The 13,694-nt window shown below is 49.8% G+C and overlaps 1 protein-coding gene across 2 annotated transcripts in view; it reads right to left on the reverse strand.

The window, feature by feature from the left end:
• SLC12A5 (solute carrier family 12 member 5) overlaps nucleotides 1-13,694 on the reverse strand; it is a 38,971-nt gene that overhangs the window by 15,063 nt on the left and 10,214 nt on the right. For both annotated transcript variants that reach the window (XM_025398190.1, XM_025398192.1), the window contains exons 2-12: nucleotides 10,689-10,783; nucleotides 10,199-10,330; nucleotides 9,811-9,957; nucleotides 8,936-8,990; nucleotides 8,329-8,459; nucleotides 5,089-5,330; nucleotides 4,136-4,347; nucleotides 2,354-2,524; nucleotides 1,946-2,044; nucleotides 1,744-1,801; nucleotides 538-712 (exon numbers count right to left, since the gene is read on the reverse strand). In XM_025398190.1, the coding sequence (XP_025253975.1) occupies nucleotides 538-712; nucleotides 1,744-1,801; nucleotides 1,946-2,044; nucleotides 2,354-2,524; nucleotides 4,136-4,347; nucleotides 5,089-5,330; nucleotides 8,329-8,459; nucleotides 8,936-8,990; nucleotides 9,811-9,957; nucleotides 10,199-10,330; nucleotides 10,689-10,783 (1,517 nt within the window). The remainder of the gene's footprint in view (nucleotides 1-537; nucleotides 713-1,743; nucleotides 1,802-1,945; nucleotides 2,045-2,353; nucleotides 2,525-4,135; nucleotides 4,348-5,088; nucleotides 5,331-8,328; nucleotides 8,460-8,935; nucleotides 8,991-9,810; nucleotides 9,958-10,198; nucleotides 10,331-10,688; nucleotides 10,784-13,694) is intronic.

Genomic DNA, 13,694 nt, shown 5'->3' on the forward strand with positions numbered 1-13,694 from the left:
AGGAATCCTATCACCAATGAGGAGGTAGGGAGAAGATGCATTTCTCTTTCTCAAGGAGAATGCAAATGGATAACAGGCTTTTGCTGCATCTTGCCCACCCTGACATCAGCACCTCAGTGCAATGAAGTTCAAATGATCCCTAGAGGGAGAAAGCAGCTCCAGAGGACCAGATGGGAGAGGAGCTGTCAGGAAGCCAGCAAGCCACCACGATCCTGTGCTCCATCAGTCTTTTTTTTTGCAACATGGTGAAAGCTACCCTTTTCTTGCCCTTTGACTGCCTCCCCAAGTCTCCGACCAACCACTGTGCCAAAACAGGGCCATTTATTTTTTCCCCAAGAGCAGACAATGCTCCAAGGGATGCACTGACCATGGGCCAAATCCCAAGGAAGACACACTCATCCTTCTCAGTGCAGTGCAGAGCAGAAGTGGCCCAGGAGGTAGTCTAAGGCTGGTTATGGCCCTGGGTCACTGTGTGGTCTCTCTGGGCAGGGGCCTGGCTGGTCTACTGAGGGTGAGCTGTTCTTCTCCCACACTGACCTGCAGGAAGGGCACGATGCCGTCCCTCGAGATGGCCTGCAGCAGGCGTGGGGCCCCCGTGAGGCTCTGCAGCCCAGCCCCACATGTGGAGAAGAAGGATCCGATGACAATTACCCACGGAGATGGCCAGGCCAGTGTGCCCACCACCAGGTTACCATTCACAGCTTCACCAAACCTGGAATGATATGGACAGAAGATGCTGGGTGAGCAGTGCCACCTGGATTTCCAGGGCAGGTCTCCATACCAACTACAGAACCAACTGTGTGCCTGCCACAGGACTAAGTTCTGTAAGGGTGACAGGGGAGGCAGAATCCCAAATGTTCCACTGTTTTTTCCTTAATAAAATAAATCTCTAATTTCCTGATACTGAAAACCAGGCCTCTAGGCCTGGCTCCAGCATAGGTCCCAGCCCCATGTCCCCCACTGCATTCCCTTACAGGAGCCTGGTGGTACCAGTGGAAAGTGACTCTGAGAGGACCCCCTACACCGCCCGGCCAGTTGTGTGTGCCCATGCCCTTCAGACGTGAGTGCTCCAGGACACCCAGCACTTACAGCTGCAGGCATGCGCACACATTTCTCCCTCCACCCTGGCTCCCCATTGCCTGGAATGCCCTTCCTCCAAGCTGCCTAATCTCTGCTCAACCTTGAAAGCAGGAAGGATAAGTGAGATAAAGTGTATAAGACACTTCTAGCCTCCCCTCCTCTGAGAAGACTTCCCTGGGAAGACCCCGAAGGACTGGACTGAAGCCCCCAGGCTTTCCTATATGGCCGCCCCTACCGACCGCACTTAAAGTCTGTTGGCCAGTATAGTCCCACCCAAAAGAGCTCCTTCAGTACAAAAACCATGTGTTATTTATCTGCGCTGCCTCCAGAATCTCAGAGAGACCACAGATAAATACCACTCCTGTCTATGTGACCAATACATGGACATTCAGTAAATGTTAGACACACTATTGAATTAATCCGTTTTAAAGAAAAGGAAAGTATCATTATCCTAAAGGAAATGAGACACCATTCAAGTTTCTCGAACCGGAATGACAGAAGGAGGATGAAATATAAGAAGAGGACTTTGCAAGCAACCCCCGTGGCCTCCCTCCCACAGGCCCCTCACACAGGTCCCAGCACCCCCTGCTGGGTCTGTTTCCCAGAACTCAGCCTTCTATACCCACCCCTCCCCGAGAATAGGATCAACCCCAATTATCTTACTTGTCCCGCAGGACGACCCCCTCAATGCAGGCCCCAAACAGAACAACGGAGCTGATGTCTGCAGCAGAGGATAAAGGAGAATCCCCACGGTTCAGTCCTCCCCATCCCCACCCCTCCTGCACCAGCAGCTAAGGCAGCAACTTCAGCTGCCCTCCCTCTAGTCCTCCCCCGAGGGTGGTCCCAGCGCAGCCGTGCAGGATACAGACAGCAGAGGTGGTGGCGATGGCCAGGATAGTGCCAGTGGGGATTGACTTCTGGGCATCCCTCAGGTCCCCAGAGCGGTTAGAACCAGCCATGATACCTGCAAAAGAAAAGTACAGCTAGGACTGAAGCCAGGGCCACAGGAGACCAGACAGATGAGAAAAAAGGGCACCACCCTCGGGGTCAGTGAGCCTGGGATCTAGTCCTAACATACTGGCTTGTGTGAGACCTTGGCCATGTTACTTGGCTTCTCCTGGCCTTAATTCCCTCATCTCTCCAATGGGAAGTGAAATGTTGGGGTTGCTTACATGGTGCGGTTGTTGGACTAAGAAACTCCCAGCATCATCATCGACTCTCTCCTCCCCATCCACTCCCAGGCAGAGTCTTCCCTCTCTGAGCTCCCCTTCACCTGTGACTGAGGGGAAGTAGATGCCAACCAGCAGGGTGAAGTAGGAGGTCATATCACTGAAGACATAGGGGTGGTCCATGTCAATAGGAGTGCCATCGGCCAGGCCCACCGAGGTCATCCCACTCCTCTCCACAATCACGCCCTTGGTCAGGTAGGAGCTCCAGAGGTTCTCTGTGGGGAGACAGAATGCTCAGGGGGAGGCCAGCCATCAGGGGACCAGAGCTCTGGGACCAGGAGTTGGGAGGGGGCAAAATGTCAGGGGCAAGATCAACCCCATCTCATTCTCCCTGGCCTTAGCTCTATTTCATTTCCACTGACATTTCCTAAGCTCCTGATTTGGGCCAGGCCATGTGCAGAGATTTCACAGACTAATCAGACACAGTCTCTACCATCAAATAGTCCAATCTAGTGGAGTAAATAGGCACATAAAGGCCCATCTCAGATTGAGTCGATGTGTCCCAAATTCATCTCACCATCCACCCACCCCAAACCAGCTCCTTTCCTGCATCCTATATCTCAGTAAATGGCACCATCATCAATTCTGACACCTTGCCCTACACTGCTCCCTCTCCCCTTCCCCAACTTCAATACCACCTCCAACTTCTGTCCTTTAACCCCTCTTTAATAATTCTTAAATACGCCCCTTCTCTCCATTCCAAGGTCTCTCCACCGTGGCACTAGTGACCTTTCCAGCCAGATAATTCTTTGCTGTGGGGGACTGCCCTATAGCATTGTAGGATGCTTAGCAGCATCTGGCCTCTACCTACTAGATGCCAGGTACACCCTCCAGTTTTGACAACCAAAAATGTCTGCAGACACAGCCAAATGTTTCCCGGGTGGCAAAACAACCCTGGTTGAGAAGCACTGCAGTAATGCCCACAGACATCACTCCATCACTCTCATTCAGAAAACCATCATCTTTCTCTCCTGGACTCACAGCATCAGCCCCTTCCTGGCCCCCTGCCTCTCTCCTCTCACCCCTTTAACCCATCTACATTAGCAGCCAGAATGAACCTTCAAAAAATGGAGATCTGACCCACATCCTTCCCTTTCCCAAAACCCCTTGGTGGCTCCTCATTGCCTTCAGAATGTGGCCCCAACTCTCCAACATGGCTTCCAAGGCCTGCCACGATCTGGCTCATGCCAGCCTCTCCTGCATCGCTTCTTTCTCCACCTTGTTTTGCTCTTTATGCCCCAGTCATACCAAATTACTTGCGGTTGGAAGGACACAATATACTCTTCTGCATCTGCGTGCTTTTAGGCAAGCTGTTCTTCTGGTTGCAATTTCCTTACTCTTCTCATAGAACTGAAGATCTTTCATTTGTCCTTCAAAACCCTTCTCAGGTGAGTCCAGGAAGCCTACTGCCATCTTAAATACATGAACTCTCCCTCCCCTGGGCATTCTCTGTGCATTGAATGCACATCTACATATGGCATAATATATTTGCTAATACATCTATTTCTGCCATTAGTCTCCCTGAGGCCAGGAACTGTGGCATATTTATTTTGTGTTCCTAGCACTCAGCACAATGCTGGGCACTCTGTAGGTGCTCAGTGACTGCTTGTTACATTGATGACTTCTTTTCCTACTAGCAGTGAGATACTTGTCCCCTTTTCACCTTACTCCTCCCTGATGCCAAGGACAGAACGTAACCCAGAGTAGGTGCTCAGTTAAAGCTGATTGAATTTAGCTGAATCCCAAGGAGGGCCCCTTAATCCTGACCGCTTAACCTACAATCCCTGCAGCGTTCCCTGGATGCCAGCCCTTGTCCCCCCGCAGACCTTTGATGAGGCCACTGGCAGCACCAGGGATGCCCTGGATCTCCGTGACATTGTTTCGGGTGAAGTATTCATCACAGGTGGCGTTGAGGAAGCGAGAGGAGCAGAAAAGGCCCCACAGCTCTGTGGTCACCGTCTCATTTCCTTCCCAAGCCAGCTTGGCACAGACATTAAAGCCGTGGCGAGACAGCGTGCGGTTACCCAGGAGGCAGATCCTAGGGAGAGAAACAAGGGAGGAAGGTGGGGAGCCACATAACCTTGCCCTGGCTGTACAATACAGCCACTAGGAGACCTTTTAAACACACGGATGCCAGGTCCCCATATCCAGAGTTCCTCGTTTAATTTAAATGAAGCCTGGCCATTGGCTTTTTTTTTTTTTTTTTTTTTTTTTTTTTTAAGCTCCCCAAGTGATTCTAATAAGCAGCCAAGGTGGAGAACCACCGCATTAGTGCAACGCTGTGTTTCAGCACCGTGGACAGCGGTCTCGGGGGCCGCCCTGCACCTCTGTCTGAGCAGTGGATGGAGTGGACTTGAATCTGAGTCCCTGAACCCTCTAGACTTCTGTGTCTTTTCCCATCCTGGAGGAGTTGTCCAACACTAGGAGACTGTCCCATTCCAGGAGGTTGTCCCCACCCAGGAAAGGTTTCCCTACCACAGACAGTATTCATTGCTTTGGAACTCGTTCCCACCTAATTCTTCGTAAGTCCACCCCACTAGCAAGCCGTTGACTCTTACAAGGCAAATTGTTCCCTCCTCCAGAAAAGTTACCTCACTCTAAAGAGATTACCCCCAAGCCAAGAGAGATTTTCCCTCCCAAGGGAAGCTGCTCCCAACCCACACCACTCAGATTCCGAGGGGCAGGGAGAGGGAGTTTGGCAGAGACTGTCACACAGACTCTGAAACAGGGCCAGGGAGTTAGGAGGATGATTCCTTGGGCTCAGAGCAGCAGCACTCACGGGAAGTTGGGCGGGTCGAAGGCAGACTTGATGACCCCAGCATAGATGGCCAGGATGGAGAGGATGACACAACCCAGGAAGACAAGGGCAAACTTGTTGACATACTTGACACCCACAAACACCACAGTGGCCATGCAGGTGAGCACACAGGTGCCGTAAACACGCATGTTGTTCAGCAAGGCTGCTGCCTCCCCACTGGCATCTTCTGCCTTGAAGATGGCCATGGCTGGGAAGAGGTAAGCCTGTGGGAAAAGGGCAGGAAGGAAGAACAGAGACCTAAGTCAGTGGCCCTTTGCACTACAGGAAGGGCTTTAGGAAAAAAGATGCTCCTCACAGCACAGTCACAGTGGTGCCAGACTGGAAAAGACATCCAGTAATAGAATCACTAAAGAAGGCATGGCCTGTCCTGCAAGGACTATGATGCAGCCATTTAAAAATTACATTGCAAGGCCAGGCATGGTGGCTCACACCTGTGATCCCAGTGTTTTGAGAGGCCAAAGTGGGAGGATCACTTGAAGCCAGGAGTTCAAGACCAGCCTGGGCAACATAATGAGATCCCATCCCAAAAACAAATAAAAATACATTTTTTAAAAAAATGACATTGCAAGGATGCTGGAAGCGATTACATCTGTTATTTTTGTTAACTATAACTCTTAATAATTATTTATCATTTTAATAATTTCTAATAGAAAGGTTAAAATAAATGTTCACCACTTGAGGTTGGGTGAATAAATCATGATATCCCCACACAGACTATGGAGCTATTTAAAAAGATGGCGTAGTTGGGTTTTTTTTGGTTGTTGTTGTTGTTTTGGTTTTTTTGTTTTTGTTTTTGTTTTTTTGAGATAAAGTTTTGTTCTTGCTGCCCAGGCTGGAGTGCAATGGTGCAATCTCAGCTCACTGCAACTTCCACCTCCGGGGTTCAAGTGATTCTCCTGCCTCAGCCTCCCAGGTAGCTGGGATTACAGGTGCCCACCACCACCCCTGGCTAATTTTTGTATTTTTAGTAGAGACAGGGTTTCACCATATCAGTCAGGCTGGTCTTGAACTCCTGACCTCAGGTGATCCAACTGTTTCAGCCTCCCAAAGATCTGGGATTACAGGCATGAGTCACTGCGTCCAGCCAGTTGACATAGATTTATATGGACTGACTTTAAAAGCTATCCATGGTACATTAGGTGAACACAATCAGATTTTTGAAAAAGAATATGTCTTATTATCTCATTTTTATAAACTTATATGTGAAGATATATACATATATTAGTATATGTCTGTATGTGTTTTCATAAGTACATCAAAATGTTATCAGTAGCTTTCCCTGAATCATAAAAAATCTGGATAATCTATTCTTTGTGCACATCTGTATTTTGTAAAATTCCCATGCTAAATATTAATGTTTACATTCTTCCAAGAGTTATTTTCACTGTAAATAATACATACAAAGAGAATATGAGTTGCTTAGGGAAGCATTTATGGTATAGGGTTATATTTTACATAGACAGAAAACAATATCACGTAGAAAAACAAAAACTAGAAGGCAATACACCAAAATGTTAATGGTGATTTTCTTTGGGTGACTTATTTCCTTCTTTACATTTTTTCATGACTTGGATATTGCCCTAATTTTCTGCAATGGGCAGAATTGCATTTACAACAATTTTTCAAATATTTTAATGTTTAAAAGTCATGGAAGTCTATTGTTCTCCCTCATCATTTGCCTCCTCAGGCCTTTCATGCCCCATCCATCCTCCCTGTCCTGCCCTCTTCCATCTGCTGCAAAACTAATAGCCGTGGCACCTTCTAGTTTTAGGTTTCCAAGGCAGTGTGGTATAGTGGACATGTAAATGTATCAAGAAGTAGGTGTTTGGTGAATATTTGATTTTTTAGAGAGAATGGGAAGAATTCAGTTACAATGCTGTTTGTGACATGTAATCTCCTTTTTTTTGAGTCTGGACCTACCAAATGTTAACTATTGTAAGATTATAGGTTAATTTTATTTTCTTCTCTACCCTTATCATTTTCATCAATGAAGCTGCATCACTTGTGTAAGGCTCTGGAAGTCAGAAAGACCAAGGTTCATATTCCTTCCATTCGTTCCTTAAACTCTAAGCCTTGCTTTCCTCATCTGTAAAATGGCCACCATTTTAGCCAGGCGCAGTGGCTCATGCCTGTCATCCCTGCATTTCGGGAGGCTGAGGTGGGAGGATCATTTAAAACTCAGGAGTTTGAGACCAGCCTGAGCAACATAGTGAGACACTTATCTACAAAAAAATACAAAAACTAGCTCGGCATGGTGGTGCCTACCAGGTACTTGGGAGGCTGAACTAGGGGGGATCACTTGAACCTAGGAATTCCAGGCTGCAGTGAGCCATGATTGTACCACTGCACTCCAGCCTGGGCAACAGAGTGAGACCCTGTCTCAAAAAAAAAAGAAAAAAGAAAAGAAAATGGCCACCTTTAACTCACGAGAGTCATGATGATAAAATAAAATGATATACTTCAAGCCTTGGGGCCTGCACAGAGTAGGGGCTTGGGACATGTCAGCTCCACTTCCTATCCACCAGGGACACCTCATCAGCACCCATGCCCTGCAGGAAGGGGAGGAAGGATGGAGACCTAAGTCACCAGTCCTGGCTTCAAGCACTGCCCAGCAACCTGGTTTCTCTCCATCAGTCACTATTCCCAACAGATCTCTTTACATGGGTCCCTCCGCTGGTTCTTCTCTTTTGCAATCCAATAGCCACCAGCCATCTACCATTAACATCAGAGAGTACCTGTCTGTGGCCCATGGTAGGCAATCACACAATGGTAACTGCTGCATAACATTACTGTTATTATTTTTACCGTATTTTAATTCATCAACCCACCTCTGCCACCTACCTGAGAACTGAGTGACCTTGAGCAAGTTATCTCACCTCTCTGAGCTTCTCATTTGTAAAATGGGCATCATAATACTTAAACCTCATAAGGATTCAAGAGAATGGCTGGAAAGCACTTGGAAGGATGCTGAGAGCTCAGTGGGTGCCTGATAAACGACAGCTGTGTACATTACATAATTATTGTATCTTGTCTCCCCAACTAGACTGTGAACTCTTTAGAAACAGAACCACATCTGACTTTGGCCTTACTGAACCACATCTTTGGCCTCACTGAAAGCCTGGCTTATAGGAGGTGTCCAGGGAGCACTGATTAACTGACTGACAGCCTGGGGTTCCACACCTCCTCCTCAGCCCCTCTCACCAGCAGGATTTCGATGGTGCCCAGGATGTACATGGCCCCAGCAAAGGTAGTGCCCAGGTAGAAGCAGAGGCCCACGGCGCCCCCAAACTCCGGGCCCAGAGACCTGGAAATCATGTAGTAGGAGCCACCAGCTGCAGAGAGAATCTGGTATCAGTGAGAGGGTCGGGGGCACTGGGCTGCTGTAAGGGGTGAGGGGTGTTCAGTGACAGAGGCAAAAGGGGGTTGCTCCGGGTCTCACAGGTTTATGGGCTGCAGTCCTAGAAAGGGGACTGGTGAGAGACACAAGCACCCACTCTGCTTGGATTTTGCAGCACTAATTACCATGTTGCTAATTACCTCTTTAAGGAGGTCGTGGCTCAGAAAATCGGATGATGGAGAGGAGGGTCTCAGGATGAGTGGGGGGAGGCTGCCCTACTCAACACTGGCAGCTGCCTCCTCCTCCCCTGCCCCCAATAGGGCTGCCCTTACCTACCCCATGAACAGATACAGCCCAGCCCCCTAGTCTATAATATTACCTCTCTTGGGTCTTGATGTCCCCCAAAGCCCAGGGCTCTATCCCCCCTTCCAGCCAGCCATCCCCCCTCCCCACGAAGCCCCAGTCACCTACCAGGCACAACACCATTCGTTGCAATTGCACTCATGGAGATGGCCGTGAGCATCGTCTGTGAGGAAAGAGATCATCAGAGCAGTGGCTGGGGTGGGGGCCGCAGTGGCCTGGGTGGGGGCCAAGCCTTATACCCCATAAACACCAGCCAAACCCACAGGTTCTCTTCCGCTGAGCTGCTCCCTGGGCCTGTTCCAACTTCTACTCCTGCCAAGTCCTTCTTCTCAAGAAAACCTCTTATTCACCATGCGAACGGAAGGAGCCCAAGCAAGCCACAGCATCAGAGAGCTCTGGAAATCCCAGCCCGGTCTCAGACCAGCTGACTGACCTGAGACAACTCACTTCACTTCTCCAAGCCTCAGTTTCTCCATCTATAGAATAGGAGTAACAGCTCCGACACTGAGTACCTCACATGCAGAGCTGTCTCAAGGTTATGTACGAGGATATGCAAATGTATCAAGAGGTAGGTATTTGGCGAATATTTGATTTTTTAGAGAGAATGGGAAGAATTCGGTTACAATGCTGTTTGTGACATGTCATCTCATTTTTGTGAGTCTGGACCTACCAAAATGTTAACTATTGTAAGAGTATAGGTGAATTTTATTTTCTTCTCTACCCTTATCATTTTCATCAATGAGCTGCATCACTTGTGTAATTACACACACAGAGAGATCCAGGTGAAACCTGGTTAACAGCCATCAGGGACAAGCCTGTGAGATGCAGGAAGGACCAGTCAGGCCTAATTTACTCTCAAAGATCATAAGCAGTGGTTCCTATAAAAAGCTCAGGTCTCATGCTTCCATCCTCCCACCTCCCACCCCCAGGTCTCTGCCAAGCCCCAGCTGTCAGGGGGTGGTGAGGGGAGGGGTGTCACTCACACAGGAGCAGCAGATGAACACCATGCAGAAGGACTCCATGATGCCTGCAATGCCCACCACCCAGGTGAGCCGCAGGAAGAGGATGACGCCAAAGATGTTCTGCAGGCACGGCAGGTACACGCCCATGAAGGTGCCCATGCGTGGGGCCTGCCAGGGAGGCCAGCATCAGTCTCTGCAGTCCTCATCATTACCAACACCCCAGGCGTGCTCCTCCTCCATGTTTTTCCACCCCCACCTTCCTCTTCTCTCTATCACCATCCCTTCATCCCTCTCCTTTCTGATTCGTGTGCCCTTTACCTCCCTCCATTCAAATCCATTTTTCTCCCCCAACCTTCCCCACCTCCCATCCATCCCTTTTCTTCCATTTCTCATCCCCCAAGGCCCTCACCTGCACCGGCTTCCTTCTTCCACCCTCATTGTTTTCTGCCTCTTCGTGCTCCCTACTTCCCTGGGGCAGGTTGGTGTAGTTGGCCAGGCCACTGAGCAAGGAGGACACCATAGGACTGGTGTCCATCTCCTCCTACGGAGGGAGGGTGTCAGTGCTAGGAGTCTGGGGGAGCAGGTGGAGTGAGCTGGGTGGTGAGAGGCAGAAGAAGAGATGGGGACAAGTAGCACTAAACCATTGAGGTTGGGATGAGATGGGAAAGGAGAAACAGGTGAGGAGACCAGGGGTAAGAATGGTAGGATGAGGAGAGGAGGGCAGGGAGCAGAGGGAGTAAATCCCAGGAGGGAGGAGGGATGGGGAGGCTCAAGGAAGAAGGTGGACTCAAAGGAGGGGTGGAGAGGAGGGTACTATTCCCTAGGGAGGGAGGGAGGAAGCAGCTGATGAATCAGGATGATGAGTTGCAGGTGGGGGCCCAACAGCCCTAGCAGCCCACCTCAAACAAGGCCATGTTCTTGCCATCATACTCCTTTCCCTTCTCTGTGTCAGTGCTGTTGATGAAGGGACTGCTTTCCTTGGGGTTGCCATCACCTGAGAAGGCAGAGGGGTCAGAGATCTGGCACCAATCAGTTGTTGTCCAACCACCTGGGCATACAGTGGTGTAGCCACAGTAGCCCTCTGATCTCAGTTTGTGCATTGGGAAAATGGCGCTAATACCACCTTCCTTGCAGAATTGTAGTTGACAGCATGTGCACAGAGCCTAATGCACTAGCTGGCATGCACTGCGTATTAACAGATGTGTGAGTGCTTCCTTGCTCTTGGGGGTCCTATTCCAGGACACCCCAAGACTCTCCAGAGTTCCCTTCTTAACTATAGCTGGGCTCATACCAGTGTTAGGGGTGGAGGCATGTTCTTTCCCAGTGGAGATGGTCTGCCTTCTGGGAGCACTACAGACCGAGGCCCCAAGGATGTGCTACTTCTCGAAGAAGATCCCCTTATCATGCTAGAGATCCCCTCTGGCATATGCTGTGCTCTTTATTCATCTTCATTCACAATATGTTTACCAAGTGTCTACCATGTGCCAATACAGGCATAAGGGAAGCAGGGTAAGACAGAGAAGACACCATCCTTGCTCTCAGGAGACCAACCCAAGTGCAGGGAGACAAACTAGCAGCCAGGAATTTCCAATCTGGCATGGTCAATTCTAGGATAGAAGATCAAGGGACTGTGGGACACAGGAGAGGCATCCAGCCCAGCCTGGGAGGTCATGGGAGGCTTCCCAGAGGAAGTGACGTGTCCACTGAGAGCTGAAGAATGAGTAAGAGCTAGCCTGGGAGGGAGGCAGGGAGGGTGTTCCAGGCAGATAGAATAGCAGAACAGCATGTTCGATGGCCCAGAGGTGACAGCGAACAGAGTGGGTTAGAGGAATGAAGTATGATCTGGCTGAAGTCTGTGGAAGGGGCAGTGAAAAGTGAAAAGGTGAGCCTGCGAAGGGAAGTGTGGGCTGGGCCCTTAAATGATTAGCAGGTCACGTTGAAGAATGTAGACCTCATCCAGAGGGCAATGGGGAGTCATTGAAGAGTTTCAGGCAAAAAAAAAAAAAAAAAAACACAAATAAACCCGTGTTTTAGAGCCATCACTCAGGCTTTTGGGTGAAGAAAACAGAGTACGGTAGTTAGAGACTTTCAGTAACCCAGGTAAGGGCTGATGATGTCCCTGACCTACCAGCAATGTAGAGCAACAGACAGAATTATTGGCATATTTCCATGCCAGATGTTTGGCCGGGGGAGAAAGAATCTAGGATAATGTCTGGGGTTTCTAGCATGGGTGAATGGTTGGATGATGGTGCTATTTGATAAATGAGAAGACTAGAAAAGGAGGAGTTTGGAGGTGGGGAAGATGCTGAATTTAGCTGAGGGTGAGGCACTATAGGGCACTCAAATGGATACATCCAGAAGCCACCTGGATATATGAATCAGGAAACATACAGCAAAGAGGTTGGTCAGGAGAAAGAGATGGGGGTAAGCTATGTAAACACGTATAGCGTGCGTGTGAAGCCATGGACCTAGATGAGCTCACTCCAGGAGAAAGTATCTTGGGCACCACGGGGGAAGGTCCCTTCAGAAAGATATAAGAGGCCCCACAGGTACATTTCCTTGGCTTCAGCCATGACCCTTCCTCAATTCCAGGGCTGAATTCCAGTGGTTGACATCTCTCTGGACACTGGAGAAACTCCCTGCTGATCAAACTCCAAGTGAAATTGAGGCCCTAGGTTCTCCTGTCTCCTCAACAGCTGACATCCCTTTCTCCCCATCTCCATCCATCTGCATCTTCCCCATCCTCCTGTCTACCTCCAGGAAACCTTCCTCAGTCACCCAGCCAGAGCATGGCATGTCTCTGTTATAAAACCAATCTCTTCCTAACTAAAAATTGGGCCGGGAGGAGTGATGCCTTGCCTGCTCCAAAGAAACCCACCACCCAGTCTTCTGCCACCACCTCCACCTCATCCATCAAGGCAGAAACTCCCGGTTGTCAAATAGGGTGCAATCGTCACCTCTTTCTTCTCACATATGTGAGTTCCTGGGAATAACAGACGCACCTCCCAGCACATAATAGGTGCTCAGGAAAAAGTCTTTGGAGCTAAATTCTCCGGGGTTCCCTTCTGGACCCCAGGGTCTCAGAAGAGCTCTCTGGGGCCAGAGAACAGGAGTACAAGAAAGAGGTAGATTCCCCCTCCTTTTAAAATGCTGACAGTATGCCTCCTGTTCTCAGCACACCATGGTGTGGACTAGAGAGACTGAGGGGACCTGAGGTGAGAGGAAGTTTCCTAATGGTTAAGAAAGGGGGCTGAAGTTATGGAAACTGACATTCCAGTCCCAGCTTCACTGGGTATGTCGTCACTTTCAGTAAGTCACAAACTCTCTACGCCTCAGTTTCCTCCTTTGCAAAGGATACTAACCAAGCTTAACTCATAGGGCTGTTGCTGGGATTAAATTAAATAATGCATGTTAAGTGTGCCTGTCACGAGTGTGGCTATTGCTATTATTACAATTGCGATTATTATTAACATATTTGGTGCCCACCCAGCCGGGGCTCCCCATCCCACACCGCACCTCCAACCGCAAGATTTTGGGGTCCTGTCTCCTATGGAGCTGGGTCCCTTTCCCCGCAACATCCCCTCTTAGGGCCAGGACAACCAGACAGGAGAAACCCTCCCCTCTGCCTTTCACACCCTCTCCCAAGCTCCTCCTCCTTCGCAGGGGCGGGTGGCGCTCAGGGGACGGGAATGGGGGGGTCCTGGTCCGAGACCCTGCAACTAGGTGGCCCCGCGCCGGTCTCCATGGCGACCGCGCAGGCCAAGAGCGCAGCGCCGAGCCTAGCCGGCCGCGCGCCCGCAGCCGCTTATGTAACGCGGCGCGCAGCGCGGAGCCAGACTCCAGGCCGGATCCGGGCCAGGAGATGAGGGCAGGGGAGAGGGCGGCTAGGTAGGCTCGTCCTGGGT

Source organism: Theropithecus gelada, chromosome 10, assembly GCF_003255815.1.
Source record: "Theropithecus gelada isolate Dixy chromosome 10, Tgel_1.0, whole genome shotgun sequence".
Taxonomy (NCBI): Eukaryota; Metazoa; Chordata; class Mammalia; order Primates; family Cercopithecidae; genus Theropithecus; species Theropithecus gelada.